Genomic DNA, 22691 nt, shown 5'->3' on the forward strand with positions numbered 1-22691 from the left:
TCCACCATTCACTTTTAAATTCCATTTTGTATTGATTTAACGTTTACTTGATTAATAATAAATAATAATTTAAGATGTGAATATTTCCTGTTATTTATATAAACGTTGTTTAATTGCCGAAAGGTAACAACGAAAACCCTCAACAGTTGCATTTTTTTGATTTCAACTCTGCTTATTTGAACGATCATTCAAAACAATGAGAATAAAAAAATCATGTCTTAAAAACAAAATCAGATATTGCAGTAAGATAAGTTAAGTTTAAAAGAAAATGTTATCAGGTTATCTGGTCATCGCTTTGTAAATCGTAGCGTAAATGTGCTACGGAGCGACCAGTATTTATAAATGTTGATAGCCAAAATAAGTTGGTGTTGCAGAAATTATATTAATTTAAATCTTGTTATAGACAGTAAATTATCTTTTACTAGGCACATCATCATTAGAAAGCTTTTAGGGTATTGAAGGGTATATTTCCTTATAGAGCTTTACTCACGCAGAATAAAACCTTATCGAAATAACGGAGCCGCAATCTTCTATAATATGTTTATAGAAGGCAAAGTTAAACTAATTATGAATACTATAACCACAGTATATATATAACAGACAGTCGGTTTAGCGGGAAGACATGCGCAGCCCTCATTACGCTGGTTTAAATCTTGCTAATCGATAGTGTGTCTGTGAGGTTTGTTTTTGTGCAGAGCCGTAACGATAAGTGTAAAGATTAAAATAAAATATCAAACATTATAAATAATGACGTTATTAGTTATATAGTATATAACTCAATAACTAATGTTTTTATCAGTTCAGAAATTTAATTGCGAATAACTTTTTTAATTTAATATTTTCGCCGTTTTAAATGTTTTTAATGCGGACCTGTTGTGTTTTATGCCAGCATAATGGCTTCGAGGTAATTGAAAATCAATTCTCCACATCAAACGTGCCGCCACTGAGTGAGAGTACTGTCTGTTATATATACTGTGCTATAACACAAGAATTTTTATTGTATTAAAAGAAAATACATAGTTAGTCGCATTCTATTTAAAATACACCATTAATTTTTAATAATGTTTAGTACTTGTTTCTGTTAATATCGTCAGAGTTAACGAAATTCGCATTTAATAAAATTTTATTCATCATATTGCTATCAAGTTGAAGTGGTGATTATCCGAAACTTGATTTTATTTGATATCACTAAAAGTAGTTGAGGAAAGGTGTAAACATTATTTTTAACAAAACTTATCGATGTAGTGATGTTACGCTTATTTATTATAATTTTCGCCCTTGCCACATTGGCACAATGCTAATTCAATACGAACATATAAATGAAAATACTAATAAATGTATTTCTTGAACACATAATTTTGTTTGTTTGTATCCTTACGACGACAGCACTCCACCCTTTTTCCGGGCTCATACATGGCTGAAATTAGCGAATCGCGTATATCAATTTATAGGTATTAAACAGATCTCTTCTTTAATGAGAGCCCTTTATTTAAAGAGTTCTAATCAAATAAAAAGGTCTCATAAAAAACAGTCTATTCACCAGTAACTATGATTGGAGCTCTGTTACTTAATACAAATTACGAATTCAATTTCTTATTTATTAGAAGATATGAATGGACAACCTATTAAAGGAGTTTTCATGAATTTGAAGTTCTTCTTCTTCTCCTGATCCTTATGCCTAATGGCGTCGGATAAATCTTTTTCCTATTCCTCCATCCACCTCTTCCACTCCCTCCGGTTCCTCGCTAATTCTTTTATATCTGCTAGTCTTCCCTCTCTTCTTCCCAACTTCTGTTATTCTTTCCTCCCACCTGATGTATATCTTGTTAAAAAAGTGTGAAAGAGAATAAAGAATAAAGTGGTCGTTAAATGGTTAGGATTCGATTCATCCCTTCGATTCCTTCGATAAAGATAATCGTTTACATTTACATGTTTTTCAAAATATATGTAGATTTAGTTTGTAATTTTTTAAAATAAGTTATGTACTGTGTTTGGTTATGCTGAAGTATTGTATGTAAATAACTTACATTAAGGACCTTACTCCTGAGTTAGTCGAGTTAGCCTTGTTTAGGGAATTTCCGCTCTGATTACTTAGCAGTAGCACACATAAAATTAATAACTTCTTCTCTAACTTGAAAGACCCAACTTCTACACAGGTCAAGTCTAACGTAGTTTACAACATTGATTGTTCCTCCTGCTGTAATGTAGACGGGGAAGAACACCACCGCCACCAATGTAATGTAGGCGGCGGAAAGGGACCGCCGCCACCAATGTAACGGGTGCTGCCGCCAATGTAACGTGGACGGGGTAAAAGGAACACCGCCACCAACGTTATGCGGACGGAGAATGAAAGAAGTACGGTAGCGTGTACTTACAGAAAGAGAGAAAAAATTATAGAAGATTTTTGAGATGCTGCCACCAGGCAAGTTACGTACTTGGCCGAACGGTTTAAGAAGTTAATGAGTAAAAGGAGGGAGGATCGTAGCCCTTGTGTTGAAATTGAAATAATACGAAACAGGAATTTATATAAAAAAATATTAATAATCAAATTAAGAAAAATAAAATATAAAAAAAAAATAGAAAAATAAACTGATCAGGCGTGCTTACGCAAAATTGAAAATGCTGTTTGCTCATAGGCAAGTCTTGAACGCCGATATTAAAAAGAATCTTTGCGAGTCTAATTAATATCGTAATTTTATCCAACTTTATATACTGTGACACAATTTACGGCCACTGCCTGTTGACCGATGATGCGCGACGTATTCAGGTAGTTCACAATTCTTGTATTCGTTTTATATTTGGTATACGCCGACGTCAGAGAGTATCGTATAAGCTGGGGGAGTTGAAGTGGCTGAGTATGTCAAGTCGTCGTCAGTTACATTTTGGTTGTTTTCTTTATAAAGTTGTGTCAAGTAAGCTACCACCTTGTACGGCGTAAGGACCTCATCGATATTCCTCGTCACCGTACCCAATTGTTCAAGAGGTCTTTTAGTTATAACGCGGCATGTATTTTGAATAAGTACAGTTGGCTTTTTGCTCAACCATCGTTTCGCACTTTTAAAGAGTCTCTGCGTCTTAAATTGCTTAATGACTAGCGCGTCGTTCTACCTTCAACTGGAATTAGTGTATATATATATATATATATTTTCTTTTTAGTTTGTTAGGGACATTTATTAATTTTTATTTGTTTAGGCTCTTCATTTTTTATATTTTTTTCGTTTTTTACTTATCGGCCACGATAATTGTTTCAGGTTGAATTTAATTTTGATTTGTTATTACTTTATTTTGTTTTTTTTATATATTTCTTTTTTTCTGTGTATGGGATTTCCAGGAACACCAGGGTGCCATAATTTGGCTTACTGATGGAAATACCCTTTGGCAAACTCTATATGTTCGAAAACAATTCAAGAAAATTTGTTTAAAAAAAAAAAATAAAAATAGATTATTTAACGTTAACTCGAAAAAGTTTATAGTGAACGACAGAAAATTAAAGTTTATAATTAAGTCTTACTCTTTTAATCAATGTTTAAATTTACACAAAGAATAACTCGTTTCACAAGGAAGAACAGATACACTTGAAGGCTGGACACAAAAGAGAATTTATTGAAAGACATAACTAGTTACATTACACGTTTTGAAATTTCTGCGCACGCACCACTCGACACTCAAACAAAAATTAAAATAAATAAATGAATAAACGTATTAATTTTGAAGTTATAAATTGAATTTTAAACATTCCGCCCGCCTTGCCGAGCATGTCGGCAATAAAGAAAACGATATGAAAAGCGGTAACGTCAAAACAAATAACTTTGTGAAATGAAAATAAAGAATTCTATATAAGAAATAAATCGCGACCTTTCGTCTAACTGTCCACATGGACTTACAAAATGTGTACAAAAAGGGTTACCGAAATCGAAAGAGTAAACGCAAAGGGACACAATTCATTTGACAGTTAAACAAAGCATTGAATCGAATTTGAACAGAGAGTTAACGAAAATTACGGTATCAAAATAAGAATTGAAAAGTGAAAACATGTACCGTCGACAAAAATGAGAAATAAACAACAAAATTGCAAGTAAGTGAAAATAGATATAAACATATATCTTCGTTGTGGGGAATTAAACAAAATCTTTAACAGGGAAGTACACATAACTTAGCGATAGGACGAATTAGTGTGGTAGTAGGCGTCTTTATTGTGGCAATCCTAACATTGCCATCGGAACCGGAGTGAAGCTGAAGAACTCGTGCCATCAACCAGTTAGCTGGAGGGAGTCGCTCATCCTTGACGAGTACCAGACTTCCAATCTCTGGTAGGTTTCGTTTATCAAACCATTTAGTCGAGTTCTGGATTGATTGAAGGTAGAATCTTTCCCATTTTCTCCAGAAATCCTCTACCATTCGTCGAAGAGCTTGCCAGCGAGAGAGACGAGATACATTTTCGTCTAACAAGGGAAGTGTCACAACTGTGTCTCACCGATTTCGATGCAATTTGGTACAGTCATAGAATGGGCCAAAATAAGGTTCGTACATTTTTTTATACGTGCGGTAAAAGCCCCTGGGGCGAGTTATAGGGGTTGAAAGTTTGGAGAAAAAGTACGTTTTCACTTATATTTTAAAAATGAAAAGTGCTATCAAAATTTGGTAAATTGTAACTGATATTCATTTTAAAAGAGCTTTCTTTTGATGTATCACACATATACCAGAGGGTTAAGAAGGGCGAACTACCCCTATTTTTTTGGAATTATTTAAAAACCACCCTATCGATTTTGGCGGCATTAAGTATACTTCCAGCACGTTCAAAAATATTAGTTAAGGGTTTTTTCCCATTCGCTCTAGATCATCCCCAGCGAAGTTACGGGGGTTAACATGTAACCACTTTTCGTAAGAATGATGTGATAAAATTGTCAGGTATTTTGTAAATACTTTAACAAAACCGTAAATTAGTCGCACAATAAAATGTTTAATGTAAAATAAGGCATAATACACCATTTAGGGGTGGTTGGGGTTAACCACCCCCTTAAAAATTAATTCTATCCCGGGCATTACTTGTTGATTACGGCGAAATTTGGTACTGTGTTTGTTTTATATAGTTTATTAGTTTATTTTTATTCTACATAATGTTGCCAAAAATACACCTACCAAAAAAATTTTGGCACAATATTTGTTTTTTTAGTGCCGCTTGCTAAAGGTCATTTCTCAAAATAGTTTTTTCTAGTATAAAAGAACGTGTGCCCAGTGGGTAGATTTTAGTTTCAGAGCAACTGACAGAAGCAATGGTTACAATAAACCCAATAAACGTTTTAAATTTGCTAATGACAGTTTTTACTGTTATGAATATTCCCCAGACTCCTGTAAATGAAGCAGAAGTTAGTTTAAAAGAAAATATACAGCGTATTTTAATGGAAAGTATGGAAGACTACAATATGCAAATTGAAGACGAAACTGTATTAATTTTCGATTCATCCAATGGCATCAATGACGGTCAGCAAATTATTGAAGACCAGGATACAACTGACAGGTTTGTAGAAGATACTGATGCTCATTGTCCATTGAAGGATGACATCGACTACGAGTACAAATTAGAGGCGGTAAATTACTGGACAAGTGGGAAGAAAGGTTATTTGAAACTAGAAACCGTAAAAAACAAATACCGAAAAGTAACGTCAAAGACCCAATTGCACAGATGGTCTAAATATATTGAAGAAAGAGGGACATACAAAGAAAAATTAGCAGAAATTACCGAATTTGTAATTAATCAAGCGAGAGCCGCCGTAGATAATAAATTGCCACTACATGATATTGATATACGCAGATGGGCTATACAAGCTAGAAATGAAAAGAATTTATCTCCTCAACTGTTCAAAGCATCTCATAGCTGGGTGCAACGTTTTAAGAAAGCAAATCGGTTAGTAAGCCGAAAAATAACAAAATTTCTATCCCAAAAACAATTTGAAATGTTGATCGAGTAAAAACTTTAGCAAAAGATTTCGTTAAAGAGGCAAAGCTACAAATCCAAATATATGGACCTGAAAACACCTACAATTCGGATCAGAGCGGTTTTAACTTGGAATTCCATTCGGGAAGAACATTAAGCGATTTAGGAGTTAAAACCGTAGAAAGTGTGGTCCAGTCGGTGTCATCTACAACGCACAGTTACACAATTCAACCCGTAATATCTGCTGATGGGAAACTTCTTTCTCCACTTTTTATTGTTTTAAAAGAACCCTCTGGCAGCTTTGGACCGAGGGTAGCAAATACAATGTTTAAAGCAGACAATATATACGTTTTGGCATCAAAATCTGGAAAGTTAACTTCAGAACACATGAAAAATTGGCTCCAAAATGTATATTTTCCAAATACTGGTTCTAAATCATTATTATTATTAGATTCTTGGAGTGGCCATTGTCCTGAAGTTATTAGTGAAATAACTCCATCAGGTACTAATTTTAAACATTTATCTATACCTGCAGGGACAACAGGTCAAATACAGCCCCTAGATGTATTTGGTTTCAGAATATGGAAAAATTTTATTAGAAGATTCTCTGATCAGATTATTCTTTACCAGTATGATGTCAATTTACATCAGAGGGATAACATATTAAAATTGCAATCGTTGACGCATAACCAGTTGGCTTCCCCTCGGTTTATAAATGTTTTTAAATACGCATGGTTTGCAAGTGGCTATATAGAGGAGAGACCAGACCATTTTGAAAATCCCGTGGAAGTTTGCTTTTCGAGTGAGAAGCCAACGTGTGATATCTGTGGGGATATAGCGGTCATAACATGTGCATGGTGTAAAAAATCCTTATGTTTAAAACATTTTTTCCACGACTTTCATTTTTGCCAACACTACGTAGAATAAAAATAAATTTAATATTGAAAATTAATATAATACATAAAAAACGTCAATTAGTAATGTAGAATAAACTTCTTTGGTATATTGAACTATTTTTTTTGTCAGTTGCTTTTTAACTCATAAATAAATAAAATATCTTATTTATCTAGTAGTTTTATATTTATTATTTAAAGAAAATGAGGGTAGTTTACCTCGTGGAACATCGATAGATAGATTTTTAAAAAACAATACCACAGTTACGATGGCAGTTTTCATCTTCGAGGTATAAACAAAAAACTACCCCTAATTTGTAACCCTTATAACCATTTTCAAAAATTTTTACTTCAAATATAAAACAAACACAGTACCAAATTTCGCCGTAATCGACAAATAACGCCCGGGATAGAATTAATTTTTAAGGGGGTGGATAACCCCAACAACCCCTATATGGTGTATTATGCCTTATTTTACACTAAACATTTTATTGTGCGACTAATTTACGGTTTTGTTTAAAGTATTTTCAAAATACCTGACAATTTTATCACATCATTCTTACGAAAAGTGCTTACATGTTAACCCCCGTAACTTCGCTGGGGTTGATCTAGGGCGAATGGGAAAAAACCCTTAACTAATATTTTTGAACGCACTAGAAGTATACTTAATGCCGCCAAAATCGATAGGGTGGTTTTTAAATAATTCCAAAAAAATAGGGGTAGTTCGCCCTTTTTAACCCTCTGCTATATGTGTGACACATCAAAAGAAAGCTCTTTTAAAATGAATATCAGTTACAATTTACCAAATTTTGATAGCACTTTTCGTTTTCAAAATATAAGTGAAAACGTACTTTTTCTCCAAACTTTCAACCCCTATAACTCGCCCCAGGGGCTTTTACCGCACGTATAAAAAAATGTGCGAACCTTATTTTGGCCCATTCTATGACTGTACCAAATTGCATCGAAATCGGTGAGACACAGTTGTGACACTTCCCTTGTAAGAGGGACGGCTCGGGAACGATATTAAGAGCCGAACCAATCAAGAAATGAGCTGGTGTAAGAACGTCATAATTGCTAGGATCCTCGGAGATTGCACAAAGAGGTCTAGAGTTCAAAACAGCCTCAATTTGAACTAATACAGTGTAGAACTCCTCGTAGGTAAGCAGGGTAGCTCCGACAATTTTTTTAAGGTGTGTTTTGACGGATCGTACTCCAGCCTCCCATTTTCCGCCAAAATGTGGTGCAGCTGGAGGATTAAACCTCCATTGTGTCCCGTCGTCGCTCAAGATTCCAGCAATGTGTTTCCACTCCTTTGAAGCAGCTGAAAACATTGTCCGAAGTTCGCGGTCGGCGCCAACCAGATTCGTTCCGCAGTCACTGTATAAATATTTACAGAGTCCTCGACGACCGGAAAATCGTCTATATGCTGCCAGGAAACCCGATGTTGAATAATCGGTCGCTATTTCGAGGTGAATGGCCGATGTTGCTAAACATATAAACAATACTAAGTACCCTTTATAAGTCTTACCGCTTCGCCCTCGGAAGGTTCGAAGCTGAAAAGGTCCAGCGTAGTCGACTCCGGTGTTGGTGAATGGTCTGGATGGTGTGACACGTGAAGGGGGCAACTGTCCCATAAGTTGCTGGCTCGCCTCCGTACGTTGTTTAGCACTGATCATACATTTTTGGATGAAGGATCTGATCGGAACGCGACCACCGACAATCCAAAAACGACGTCGTATTGACGACAAGGTTAGCTGGGTCCCTCCGTGCAATGTGCCCCGATGGTGATTGTCTATTATTAATGTTGTTAATCTGGATTCTTTGGGCAATATAATCGGATGCTTCTCGTCCCAATCCAGAGCAGCAAATCTAAGGCGACCAGTCACTCTAAGAAATCCTTCACCATCAAGGAATGGAGTAAGTCGGTACAACGAACTTGAATTCTTTACCACTCGTCCTTCTTGCAGAGTTCCGACTTCTTCGTCGAAATGAAACTTTTGACATTCTCGTATCCAGAACATAAGAGCATGGTTAATTTCTTTTGGTGAAAGAACTTCTGTAACAGAATCAAATTTTAGTCTGTTGAAAATGCGAAAGCACCAGGCTGTGACGCGAAGAAGCTTATTAAGCGTTGAATATCGATGTTTCAGGTTCCAGCCATACATGACAGATGCTGTATGAATAATTGGATTAGAACGTTGCTCTCGTTTTGCCTCGGATGGTGCTGCTGGTCGACCGGAAGGCCAGTTGGACGAAGGTAGAGACAACCACGAAGGTCCTGACCACCAAAACGAATCATGCTGGAGTCGATGTACGGGAACTCCTCTGGAAGCGAGGTCAGCAGGGTTGTCTTGACTCGTAACATAGGACCACTGAGCTTCGGGTAATTCCTGGATTTCTATTATTCGATTACGGACGAAGTCCTTCCATCTGCTTGGGTGGCTGCATATCCATGAAAGGACCACCGTCGAATCACTCCACAGATGGACGGGAACATCTTGGAAGTCTAAAACACTTAGAACGCGTTTCGTCAACCGCACCAGAAGAACAGCCGCGCATAACTCGAGCCGCGGGATAGTAACACTTTTTAAAGGCGCCACTTTTGTTTTAGAACCAATTAACGAAATTACAACTTTACCGGGTTTAGTTACACGAAGGTAAATGACTGCTCCAAACGCGTTATTAGAAGCGTCCGCGAAACCATGCAATTCAATGGAAGTGACGTCGCTGTTCATCCCAAGCCAACGCGGTACGCGAATAGTTGGAATACCGCGAAAATCGTCAAGAAACGACGTCCACTTCGAAACCAAGTCGTTTGGTAAAGATTCATCCCAGTCGAGTTTGCGCGTCCACAATTCTTACATGAAAATCTTCGCTGTGATTATCAACGGAGACAACCACCCGAGAGGGTCGAATAACCGCGCAATAAATGATAATACCGAACGTTTGGTAAGTTTTACAGAATTTTCGCGCGTAAAGTTCAAACTAAATAGAAATTGATCGTCTACTTTATTCCAGAGAAGTCCGAGCTCGCGAGGAGAGTGACCATCATCAATGTCTAGGGTACTCGTTTCTGCGATGAGATCAGAAGACAATAATGTAAGAGCCTCCGAACGGTTCGAATTCCACTTATGCGCGTTAAAACCGCCCGCCGTTAACACTTGGTTTAGTTGGAAGATTACCTCCTGCACCTCATCAATATCATTCCCTCCGGAAAGAATGTCGTCAACATACGTGTCTTTGATAAGTATCACCGCGCCGAGAGGTTGACGAGAATGATGTTCGTTCGCGAGTTGACGAAGGCAACGAATTGCCAAGTAAGGCGCGCATGAAAGACCGTACGTAACCGTGGTGAGTTCGTAGCTCTTAAGCTTTTGCGAAGAGTCTTCCCGCCACACGATCCTCTGGAATGGTAAATCATCCTCATGCACCTTGATCTGGCGGTACATTTTCTCAAGATCGCACGAAAAAGCTACCGCGTGGCGCCTCCACCGCATTAAAACGTCTATTAATTCGTTTTGGAGTTTTGGTCCCGTATGAAGGCAATCGTTTAGTGACACTCCCGTTGACGTTGGTTGGGACCCGTTAAAAACCACCCGCAATCGCGTGGTCGAACTGGTTTCACGAACGACTCCATGGTGAGGTAAATAATAGTTCGGAAAAGTTAATTTCCCAGAAACATGCCGCATATGTCCCAATGAAAGATACTCGCTCATAAATTTACTATATTCGAACTTGAGCTGTTCATTTTTCGCGAACCTTAACTCCATTCGGTTGAAAGAACCCACAGCGACCGAATAAGAAGTTCCGAGCTCATTAGGCGACTTCCGAAAAGGTAACCGTACTAAAAATCGACCGTTCGAATCTCGCGAATGAGTTTGTGTAAAGTGCTCTTCACACTCGCGTTCGTCAGATGAAAGACGCGGAATATTGACGGTATCATCTTCTTGCTTCCAGAAGCGCTGCATCACGTCGAGGAATTCCCGGTCGATGGAACATTGAAAACCATAAGAGCTCGAATGATTAGAAGGTTGTTCAGATAACGCGCCGGAAAGAACCCAACCGAGGGCAGTTTGCTGCGCAATTAAAAGACCGTCTTTGCTCTTTAATACACCGTTTTGAATTATTTTTGAATAAAACTGAACTCCCAGTATTAAGTCGATTTTTCTTTCTGAGGTAAACTCTGGATCCGCTAAAGGCAGGTCACTCATTTCAATCGGTAAGTGTTTAAAACGCTTTTGAGGCAAATAAGAGGTTAATTGTGGTAAAATTAAAGTTTCCTCTTCGAAGGAAATGATCGGATTCAGTCGCGAAACCAACCGTACCGATACCACGCCATTGGTAACGCAGGTACGCTTCGACCCAATCCCGGTTATAGGAACGTTCGCTGAACGCCGTTGAAGATGAAGCTGTTGAACTAATGTTTCGCCGACGAAAGACACCTCCGAACCTTGGTCAATCAACGCGCGAACTATTAACGAATCTCCGCGGGGCGAGATGATCCGCACTAAAGCCGTGGCAAGGAGCACCGAAGTTTGAAGGTGATGAGAATGCACGACATGGCTTGATGAAGGAAGTTGTTTCGCTGGAGAGTTCGATTGTGGATTGGTGTTTTTATTATTAAATATACGTGCCTCGGGAGGAGCTTCGTGAAGGGTGGAATGATGGGGCTTGTTACAGAACCGACACCGTTTAGAAACTCGACATTTTTTAAACAAGTGTGGCCCCAAACAATTAAAACAGAGACCCCGTGAGATTATTAAATCTGTTCTTTGAGACGCATTCCGTGTTAAATACTCTGGGCAACTGGCAATGTAATGAGCAGCTCCGCAAGCCGAACATCCCGAAGTTGGAACTGACGCGTTGTGAGATTTGAAATTAAAATTTTTATTAAACGATTGCGTAACTCTTTTATTATTTCCAGGCAGCTTTTCGATCGCTTCAAGGGTGTAGATCCTACGAACAAGAAATTCCTCAAATTCCTCGAATGTTGAAGGGTCACGATAACTGCTAATGGACTTTTCCCAATCTTTAGCCGTTTCTGAATCGAGCTTGCGAACAATCAAATAAACCAAAATATTATCCCAATACTTTATCGGACATCCCAACGACTCCAATGCCCCCAATGCTTCTTTAACTTCCCCGAGAAGTTTCTTCAATTCAGAAGCTGATTCAGTTTTAAGAGAGCGCGCCGACAACAATAGCGTTAATTGTGTGTCTACCATAACGCGACGATTTTCATAACGTTCTATCAATAACGTCCACGCCCGTTGAAAATTGTCGTTGGTAACTAATAAGTTCTTAAGTAATTGCGCGGGTTCATTAATAAGGCACATTTTTAGGTAATGAAATTTCTCAACGTTGGAAATATCATCGTTGGAATGTACCATTGAGAAAAACAAATCACGGAACTGTGGCCAGTTACTGTAACTACCATCGAAAACCGGAAGCTTAATTTGAGGCAGTTGTCTCGAACGCGAATACGAAGGTACAGCTGCTGGTTGAATTGGTTGTGGACTCGAACAGTTCTCAACCGAAGGTGCCACCGATTGCCTGCTTCGAACCGAAGATGCTGCAGAGGATCCCCTTAAGGACCGTAAAGATTCCAGAAGAAAAGTCTTTGCGTCCAAATACGCTTCCTCACAAACCGCGAATTGATCGTCCGAAAAGTATATAGTATCGGCATATTCGACTTTACAAGGGATTAATTTCTTATGAATATTAAAAAATTCATTCCAACTGACTTCTAGTCGATCAAGTCGACTTTTAAGATTGCTGGTTGTCCAGTTACCTCTCCCCATCTTTTTTGTGTTGTCTATAACGCGAGAAATTGTACCGAAAAAGTCGTTTTGTTGCTCGAAAAGCGCGTTTATGTCTCTCTTTTTTTCTTCAGTAGACATCTTGAATGCGAAGAAATAAAGTCTCGTTAGAAAATATCCGAACTAGAATAATTAACTCCGTACCGAAAGAAATTAGTTATAAATAATCTATAATATTAATCAGAATCGCCGCTAACTCGAAAAAGATGTCCGCAAGTTAAACCGTACGCACATCCGCGAGTTGATCCGGCTCGAAGGACCAAAAAATGTTCGAAAACAGTTCAAGAAAATTTGTTTAAAAAAAAAAAATAAAAATAGATTATTTAACGTTAACTCGAAAAAGTTTATAGTGAACGACAAAAAATTAAAGTTTATAATTAAGTCTTACTCTTTTAATCAATGTTTAAATTTACACAAAGAATAACTCGTTTCACAAGGAAGAACAGATACACTTGAAGGCTGGACACAAAAGAGAATTTATTGAAAGACATAACTAGTTACATTACACGTTTTGAAATTTCTGCGCACGCACCACTCGACACTCAAACAAAAATTAAAATAAATAAATGAATAAACGTATTAATTTTGAAGTTATAAATTGAATTTTAAACACTATACTTAGTTATTTTAATGTATTACTTATATTGTAGTATTCTTTTATGCCAATAAACTATTATTATTATTAAAACAACCAAAAAAATTAAGTTAAAATATTAAAGAAGAAAAAAAAACTAATTGAACAAATTTTGGATAACGGAACGTTAATTATGGATACAAATACTAGTGATGGTTATGAGTTTCAAGAGAACAATAGTAATTAATTATGCTTACTTATTCTACGCCACGACGACGCTTTTCCACCAGGATTCGGACGCTTCAGGAGGTGGCTTCAAGGCACAATTTCGATAGGAGGATTCGATTTCTTTAGTAAATTACCCACCACAAACCACCAGGCGATAAAGCTGACTTAAGCAAAATAATTATACAAAACGCAATTTAATATACAGGGCGGTTTGTTACATCACCCCCTTCCTCAGAAAAGAATGTGTGCCCTGAGGTGCCATTCCTTTTCGCGTTAATCCTTTACAACGTAGAAGAACGTACAACGCTTAAAATTAACCCTTTTAAAACCTTAAAACTAACACCATTAAATTCTTCAACGACACCCACTTCGAAAGTTCCTAAAGATCACTTTCATACTACAATCCCTTTCACTTGAAAATGGCGGTTTGTTACACTGCCATTTTTCCTACATTGAAATGACTGGTCAGAGATTCATATCAAGAGTTCAACAACATCAAAGAGACGTAAAAAATAACAGTACTCGTACTGCTTTGTGCTCTCTGAGAATCTCTCTGTAAGAGGCAATTTATAGGTATGTGCTACATAAAAACCACGCCTAACGTTTTGAATTTCGTTATTGACTTGGAGGCTCTTAGTCCTTCTTATGCGGAAATATTACAAATAGCATCTAAAAAGTAAGGCTGTTAATTGTAGTTAGGTTTCCGTTAATCATTTAATTTGTATTTTTGCCTATATTTAAGTTCAATGTGAACAGATCCGGACTATGCCTGGTTATCTGTTGTAGGAAGGTGGTGAAATAAAGACGAGTAGATAATTAATTCATACTAAATTTTATTATACAAATTTTTAGTTTATATACAAAACCTTAAAACTACAATGTGCGATTGATTCCAAAACAATCGTGTCTTATTTACAAAAATTAAATTAACAATTATTTTACGTCCTCAATTCTTGTTTGAGCACTGCCGATATCGATCCTTAATCGGCAATTGATCGATGGACCTGCTGAGTTGCAGCACTTCGTCAGGTGTTGTTGCGACCGCTAACTGGGTCGGTTCGAACCTTGCGTTATCACTATTTTAATTTATTTCCTAAGTTGTTTGTAATATTAAAAAAATCTTTTTTGTTTAATTAAGATTAAACACAATGACATAGTAGCCTCATAGTTTCTAATTAATATTTAATCAGTTGCTGTTTGGGTTGCCTATGTGTTCTCTGATTAATCGCGTGGGTGGTTGGCCATTTTCTCTCTCATCTTTTAATGTGTTTTCGTCGGCTGTCTTGTTAGATATTAACTGTTAATTTTTACTGCTTGTACCTTGTTTGCAGTTTTTTTGGGCTTTAGTATGGTGTTGCCCTTAAGTTGTGTTGCCTTTAAGTCAATTGAATTAGTAAAAATTTTGTCAAATTAACTTGATAAGTTTATAGTCCTCGCGCCACACATCATTGCTTTGATTGTTAATTCTCCCTTTTCCGTGTTATTTAGTCTTGATAATGAGCTCATAAAAGCTCGAAAGCTCGACAAATTTTTGAATAAACACATCTTATGAAACTAACGAGAACATAGTTTCCCTACATCATTGGAGTTAACAACCTTTCCCGTTAAGAACTTTAGTGCTTAAATTTTATGTAGTACTTTGTTACTTCTTGTACACTCAAAAACAATCAATTTCTGATACTTCAGGTATGGTTTTGAGGAATTTGATGATACATTGAAAACTGCCACAGATAGATATAGGAATCTTTCTAATTGAGTTGTAGATAATTAAATTAACAACATACGAGTATACTTCACACATTATCCCGATCTGCTACAGATTCCGTCTCCAGATTTATAAAATTCCAAAAATTGATACCTTATGACCGCCCGTTTATGCAACTTTGTTCGCATTTCTCTTAATTTCATTATTTCCTTAATTAAACTTCCAATTTTCATATATTATACAACAAGACGATCGAAAATACTCGATAATACGAGACGTATTGCCTGAAACATCACTCGACCTTCGGTTTTTTAAGGCAATACGTCGAGATTCTAGTATTTTCGATTGTCTTGTTGTACATGGCTAGACTATTTCATGAATAAAAAATATACATATTTTTAGAATTTTAATATTTTTTTAATAAATTACATTAATTGTTATGGAAACATTCATGGATGTATGTTTGGTATTCATGTTGCAAGTTTTAAATTTCAAATTTAAACTATATAAAAAACTTCTTACTTGCTTAATATCAATTTATTCGGAACCGGTTTCGAGCTTAGCCCATCATCAGCCGAATCTACGTAAAAGCAATCACATTATAATCAATTAAATATAATGAAAAACATAATAAAAGTATTACAATCATAAACTTACTGTCAAATAGTTAAAAAGAAACCCACGACGTCATTAAACAAAAATAATGAAAAGAATACAAATTGAAATATATCAATCAATAATGATGTATGTTATTGTGAGCAATTAAAGTTAAAAACACAGTGTATAAATAAAATTGTATAGATAAAATATTTTAAATCACTTTAAAAAGAACGAAACGCACGAAACAAAACTTGACATGAGCACGAGAAAAACGACTATGAAACAGAAAAATAAAACCGTCGTTCTGAAATAATAGGATGCCGACGCAAAAAGCATTTATACCATTTTCTGCCTGGTCGGTTTTTGGTAAATTTATTAGGCCTATTTAATTTTTTTATTAACAATGAACTGAATCCAAAAGTTGGAGTCTAGTTACAGGAAATCCGGCGTCGGCAACTGAACATATCCACTTTACCAAAATTTCCTCTTCGTCCTTTGTAAGTGTTGTTTCGGGGCCCATTCGGCAGTCTAGCTCATACTTTCCTTCTAGTTTGTATTTAATTGTAGTTCGAGGAACGTTAAAGTTTTTACTGGCAGCATTTACTGACGAACCACGCTTTACTGCCGCAATGGCATTTTGTAAATCTTCCAGAGAATATAATTTTTATTTATTTTTAATAATTTATTGCGTCTGATGTTCCTGAAGTTGACATGTCACATGTTCTTATAGTTGGCAGGTATGTCAATTATTGGACCCGTCTCTCCTATATAACTCATTTAAACATATGTTGTCTTATACCATTCACCAACTAATTTTACCTTGAAAATATAAAACGTTCGCGAAAATGGTATTGGTCCTTTAGTTGACACCACTGTCAAGTATAGGAACTTGTCTGGAAGCAACAGTTCTAATAGTTGACAACCCTCCTATTCTAACCTCAAACATGATTTTAGTTTATAATGTTAATAAAAACATGTATGTATATGCCTTATAATTGTTACTATACAGTAGGTAATATAGAAACAAACACAATAACATTGAAATAAATAATTTTTGCGTGTTACTTACCTTAAACAAAACGCTAAATATCAGGAGATGTTCAATGAAGGTACTTACACTCGGAACTAATTTCGCGCCAATAGTTTCTATTGTGACCGATATTGCCAAATTTTTTTTTTGCATGGAAGTACATACTTTAGAGATTAAAATAAGGCCGCATACATCAACCTATCATAAATACCATTCTTAATATCACGTTAACAAAACAAATTGTCAACTATTGGATCCCTGTCAACAATTGGGACACTCACCTTACATATTTTTAAAAATTTAATATTTTTTTAAAAAATCATATTGATTGTTATGGAAACATTCATGGATGTCACGAAATCAATGAAATGTCAAACAAGCGATAATACAAAGGTTCGTATTATCGTTCTCCATGGTTACGGCCAAATAACCGCTGAAATACTCGCAATTGCCGGAAAACCCTGAATTCTTATTGGCTGTTAACGTTATGAATGAAATAGTCATAATCATTCATTTCATTATTGGAGTTTTTCGGATGCAACAATCGTGTTCGGATGCGTCTCGACCGGCGAGACGATAGCAACAAACCGCTCAGCAACAAACTTTTTCCTTTATATTTTTTACCTACTTCTAGGGCCCATATCTTTGTTATCTAGAAAAATAGCGAAAAACTAAGCACACGGTTGGAAAGCTTGGTCGTTTCTCTATCCTAAACCGAGTTTTCGTCCGCCCATATGTCGATAATAAGAGCAAGAAAAAATAAGAAACGTCGCGCTGCATTCAATTTACCTCAGAATTACCAAACTTCACGGCCTTGTGCAGCCGTTACCAGATGGAAATTCAATAAATGGTTTACGTATTCGGAAAGAGCTGACCCTGGACTATCTTATTCCGAGTTTTCGTCCGTCAATATCCGTCGGCGTCTGTAAAAAAAACGCTCCTGAAAAGGAGCCTACAGTTGGCAACCAACTTTACTTTTGTATTTCCATCTATGTACTTTTCGGCCGGATATCTTTGTTATTTATCGCGCTACCGGAAAACTAAGCACACAGTTGGAAAGCTTGGTCGTTTCTCTATCTTAAACCGAGTTTTGGTCCGCCGATATGTTGATAATGAGAGCAAGAAAAAATAAGAAACGTCGCGCTGCCACGAATTTTTGCCGCGGCTAAACCACGCTTGGGTCAATAACTATCTTATATGACGGGGAGAAAACTCTAGAACTATATTCATCTTATGGGAAATTTTCTGCTCTTTTCATCGGTATATAACACATCTCAATCACACGTTTGCATAATCGTTTATCAGCCCAGCAACAAACTTTTGCCTAGTATTTTCGTCTACTTTTCGTCCGCCGATATGTTGATAATAAGAGCAAGAAAAAATAAGAAACGTCGCGCTGCATTCAATTTACCTCAGAATTACCAAACTTCACGGCGTTGTGCAGCCGTTACCAGATGGAAATTCAATAAATGGCTTATATATTCGGAAAGAGCTGACGTTGGACTATCTTATTCCGAGTTTTCGCCCGCCAATATCTATCAGCGTCTGTAAGAAAAACGCAACTGAAAAAGCCCCTACCGATGAAAACACGCACATATTTCTTGCACTAATAACTTTTCTATTTGACAGGGAGAAAACTCTACAACTGCTCTTTCCAACGATGTGTGACACACCGTAATCACACGTTTGCACAATCCTTTTTTCTGACTATGAACTACCTAAACCACGAATTTTTGCCGCAGCTAAACCACGCTTTGGTCAATAACTAACTCTCTTGTATGACGGGGAGAAAACTCTAGAACTATAGTCATCTTATGGGAAATTTTCTGCTCTTTCCAACGGTGTCCGACGCACTTCGCTTACGCGTTTGCATACGCGTTTTTTAAATTGATGAACTGAATTAAAATGCAAAGTTGGTAACGTTACCAGATTCAAAACCATCAAAACACAATTCAACAACTCGAGTCTAAAATCACTCAAATTCTTCCAGATTCTGATAAAATAGGTGTAACATGAAATAATCTTTCCTTTTTGAACAGTTCAACATGTTTCTAAACGTAAAACTAAAACTAGAACTAACACTAGCACTATCACTAGAACTAACACTAGACCTAGAACTAGAAACTTTCGGGTTCGCTTCCAACTGGTTTTCTGAAGAAGATTGCAACATGGCACCCGAAACGTCAAACATTTTTTCAAAAAACCTTTTTTCAACCCGGAAGTTTCTAGTTCTAGGTCTAGTGTTAGTTGTAGTGATAGTGCTAGTGTTAGTTTTAGTTTTATTAACATCGGCCGTGAAAGCCTTCGTACATATATGTTTTTAAACGGTTTTAAATAAATTAAGAGTGAATGAAAAATTATCTGTCAACATGAAATGAAGTTAGGATTCTTTCTCGGGTAAAACTTTGTTCCAATTTTTCCTTCATCAAATAAGAAAGTTAGGGTAAGAAGTGATTGCGTTCTGCTACCTGTAGGTTGTCTTTCAGGTGCGTTTCTTTTACAGACGCCGGCAGATATTGACGGCGTCTGTAAATGAAAACTCGAAATAAGACAGGCCAAGGTTAGCTCTTTTCGAATATGTAAACCATTTGTTCAATTTCCTTCTATTAACGGCTGCAAATTTTTCGCTATTTTTCTAGATAACGAAAATATTGGACCGAAAAGTAGACGGAAATACAAGGGGAAAGTTTGTTGCTGGGCTGAAAAACGATTGTGCAAACGTGTGATTGAGATGTGTTACATACCGTTGAAAAGAGCAGAAAATTTCCCATAAGGTGAATATAGTTCTAGAGTTTTCTCCCCGTCATATAAGAGAGTTATTGACCCAAGCGTGGTTTAGCCGCGGCAAAAATTCGTGGCAGCGTGACGTTTCTTATTTTTTCTTGCTCTTATTATCAACATATCGGCGGAGGAAAGTAGCGGTTTAAGACAGAGAAACGACCAAGCTTTCCAACCGTGTGCTTAGTTTTTCGCTATCTTTTAAATAACAAAGATATGGGCCCTAGAAGTAGGTGGAAATATAAAGGAAAAAGTTTGTTGCTGGGCGGTTTGTTGCTATCGTCTCGCCGGTTGCGTCTCGTGCAGTTTGTTCTTTATGGTATTTTTTTCGTGGTAAAAAGTTTGCGAAGTGGTGTTTAATTAGTGTTGACACGCTCGTGATAACATTCTTTCGTTTTTTACCGGTTGTATATCTTTCGTTAGTGCATGTATCTCCAATTATTTAATTTTATTGTCGGTATCAATTTGTTCGCATAAAAAACTAGTTTTTCCGATGCCTTCAAAACAGTGCGGGTCTTGCGGACAGCTGGTGGGGAGAAATAAAGCGGGAATTGACTGCGTGTCCTGCGATGTTTGGTTTCACGCACAGAGTATACAGAGGCCGGACTCCGGCTAATAAATTGGTACTCCTATCTATCCTTGTTCAACTAATGAAAACTTCGTATGATACTTTCTCTCTCACATAAACTGAATCGATGTAGATGGCGCAATGGTCGCGTTATCGTAGTATTTAAAGAAACCAATAGATGGCACCATTTATTTCAAAATTTTTAAGTCGTAAACTCGTAGAGTTTAAAGAAGGCAATAGATGGCGCCATGTATTTCAAGTCGTAAATATGTAAATCCCAGAGCTACGTCCAGTTGGTCCAGTTCTATCAGAACTTGCGTGACTTGCTTATTCAGCCATTTAAAAATTTGTATCTACTTCATCAATCTTTTATCTGTGTCTTGTTTAATTATTGTGTAGCTTTGCCTATTTATCGTTTGATTATTACATAGATTTGTTTAGTAGTTTATTTGTTTGTATACCTTAGTTTTCATTAGTTTATTACCATAGTTCGTTATCTTAGAATTAGTTAGTTTTTAAGGCCTAGTCGAGTTTTATAGTAGAATTTAGTTGTAATGGATAGGAATTGCTACATTTGCGGACGTTCGGTAGAGGAAGTGGTTAAATTATTTTCTTTTCCATTAAATATCAATAAGTAAATTTATAAATTTAAGTTAGATAGATTTTTTGTACTAAATGAAAATCTACTTTGATATTTTAGACAGCGATCATGGAATGAGTGTCTTGGTGTACCAGCAGAAAACACATATTCTAGACGAATGAGAATTTGCAACAATCATTTTACAATGGAAAGCTTTATGTTGAATAAGACCTTAAAAAGAGATGCAAAGCCTTTAAGAGTGATCTTGAATGTAAATTCTAATTGCTTACTTCTAATTGCTTCCATTTACTTTTAGAATTAAATTTACAGTTCTAATGACATTTTCTTTATTTAGGAAGCACACATTGTAACGAGTGAATCGCTTAGACAGCCTGAACTGGAGCAAGATAATTTAACGGATTCTGTCATAGTAAGTTTTACTATATTGTAATTATGTATATTATGCTGAGAGCTGTCAGAAATAAATATTAATTAATTTCTGTGCTGGTTATTGTTATTTTTTAATACATTATCACTTTTTACTGAAGAAGGTTTTTTTACTTTGTAATGTAGGTGGGCATTTAATAATAATAATAATACATGTTTATTGATGATGCAACAAAAGTGCAACAAACCAACAAAAAATATATTTAAGTAAATAAAATCATGATCACTGTAAAATTATCAACAAAAACGACCGGATTTGTGTATAAAATAACACTTTGTATATTTATAGGAGTTAAATATAACAAAAGACGCTGCCATACCTTCCTCCGCTACAAATGCAACAACAGAGTCAGTATTTAAGAAGAGCCAGTCTAGTGCAACAATCAAAGAAAAATCACTGCGACGAATTTTAAAGAAGAAAGAGAAACAGATCCGGAGACTTAAAAAGAATTATGAAAATAAAACCACATTAGAACCACTGAGAGATATGTTAAGCACACCAGAATGTGTCTGCCTGAAGAAGTATTAACTACAAATGCCATTCAAGACTTAATTTTGTTCCGTTTTGTTTTGTTTTAATTCTTGTCTTGGTCGCTCTGTTACTTTATTCTACTCACTGAAATATTGTTCGTTTTTGCTTTGTTTTAATTCTCGTCTTGGTCGCTATGTTATAATTTATTCTGGTCGCTGAAATATTGTTCTAATTGATACGAACAGAGACAAATAAAAAGAAATATTAAAGTTTATATAAATTCTTAATTTGAAAACAATAATTACTTTATAAGTAAAACAACATTTTATCATTAATTCTGTCTACTGCTCGTTTTCGCTGTAATACTTTTAATTTTAGTCGCTTTGTAGAATTCTTTTATTCTGGCTGTCTTAAATCTGTTGTTTGCAACTGCAATTTGTATTCCTAAATTTGTCTAGAAATTTATTTGACTTATGGTATGTTAGAGTTTTTAATGGGTTTTCCTCTAGCCTTGAAGCAAATGCTTTACCATTGTACAAAAACGTCCCCATGAGCATGAAAATGATTAAATGTAAATATTTGTCTATAAATATACATAGATTTGTTCTTCTGAAGTTTGCATTTTTATTTACTTATATTTTATTAGTTTTTTTTAATAACAAGTTCAAAAAATCACTGTTTTCATCTTACAACTTGTTCAAGTTTTGAGATGAAAATTTTTGATATTTTGTAACTTGTTATTAAAAAAAATTTTAAAGAGTAATGAGATTTATATTCAAACGAGCATTCAAATTCCCGCTCGTATTTATCGATCCACTACACTACCGCCATCTACATCGATTCAGTTTATGTGAGAGAGAAAGTACCATACGAAGTTTTGATTAGTTAAACAAGGATAGATAGGAGTGCCACTTTTATTAGCCGGAGTCCGGCCTCTGTATACTCTGTGGTTTCACGCCAAATGCGTGTAGCTCTCCAAAGCTGCGGTCTCGGCGCTCTCCGCCCCAGGTTCGTCATGGCAATGTCCTAGTTGCCGCCCGTCATCTAATCGTAGGAGAACTA

At 36.2% G+C, this 22691-nt stretch overlaps 2 protein-coding genes across 2 annotated transcripts; one reads left to right on the top strand and one right to left on the bottom strand.

Moving 5' to 3' along the window:
* Positions 1 to 9686: 9686 nt before the first annotated feature.
* LOC111416698 (uncharacterized) lies at positions 9687 to 12728 on the bottom strand. Its single transcript, XM_071200392.1, has one exon. The coding sequence runs from the start codon at positions 12726 to 12728 to the stop codon at positions 9687 to 9689; it is 3042 nt and encodes a 1013-aa protein (XP_071056493.1).
* Positions 12729 to 20142: 7414 nt separating this feature from the next.
* Positions 20143 to 22209, top strand: LOC139432176 (uncharacterized). The gene is made up of 4 exons (XM_071200570.1): positions 20143 to 20764; positions 20831 to 20981; positions 21066 to 21140; positions 21447 to 22209. The coding sequence occupies exons 1-4, from the start codon at positions 20685 to 20687 to the stop codon at positions 21684 to 21686; spliced, it is 546 nt and encodes a 181-aa protein (XP_071056671.1). The 5' UTR covers positions 20143 to 20684; the 3' UTR covers positions 21687 to 22209.
* The last annotated feature ends 482 nt before the right edge of the window (positions 22210 to 22691 follow it).

This window comes from Onthophagus taurus, chromosome 11, assembly GCF_036711975.1.
Source record: "Onthophagus taurus isolate NC chromosome 11, IU_Otau_3.0, whole genome shotgun sequence".
Classification (NCBI taxonomy): Eukaryota; Metazoa; Arthropoda; class Insecta; order Coleoptera; family Scarabaeidae; genus Onthophagus; species Onthophagus taurus.

Coding starts and splice junctions, on each gene's coding strand:
- LOC111416698 (XM_071200392.1), bottom strand. CDS start 12,728: ATGTCTACTGAAGAAAAAAAGAGAGACATAAACGCGCTTTTCGAGCAA.
- LOC139432176 (XM_071200570.1), top strand. CDS start 20,685: ATGGATAGGAATTGCTACATTTGCGGACGTTCGGTAGAGGAAGTGGTT. Junction 20,765..20,830: donor TTTCCATTAAATATCAATAA/GTAAATTTATAA, acceptor TTGATATTTTAG/ACAGCGATCATGGAATGAGT. Junction 21,141..21,446: donor ATTTAACGGATTCTGTCATA/GTAAGTTTTACT, acceptor GTATATTTATAG/GAGTTAAATATAACAAAAGA.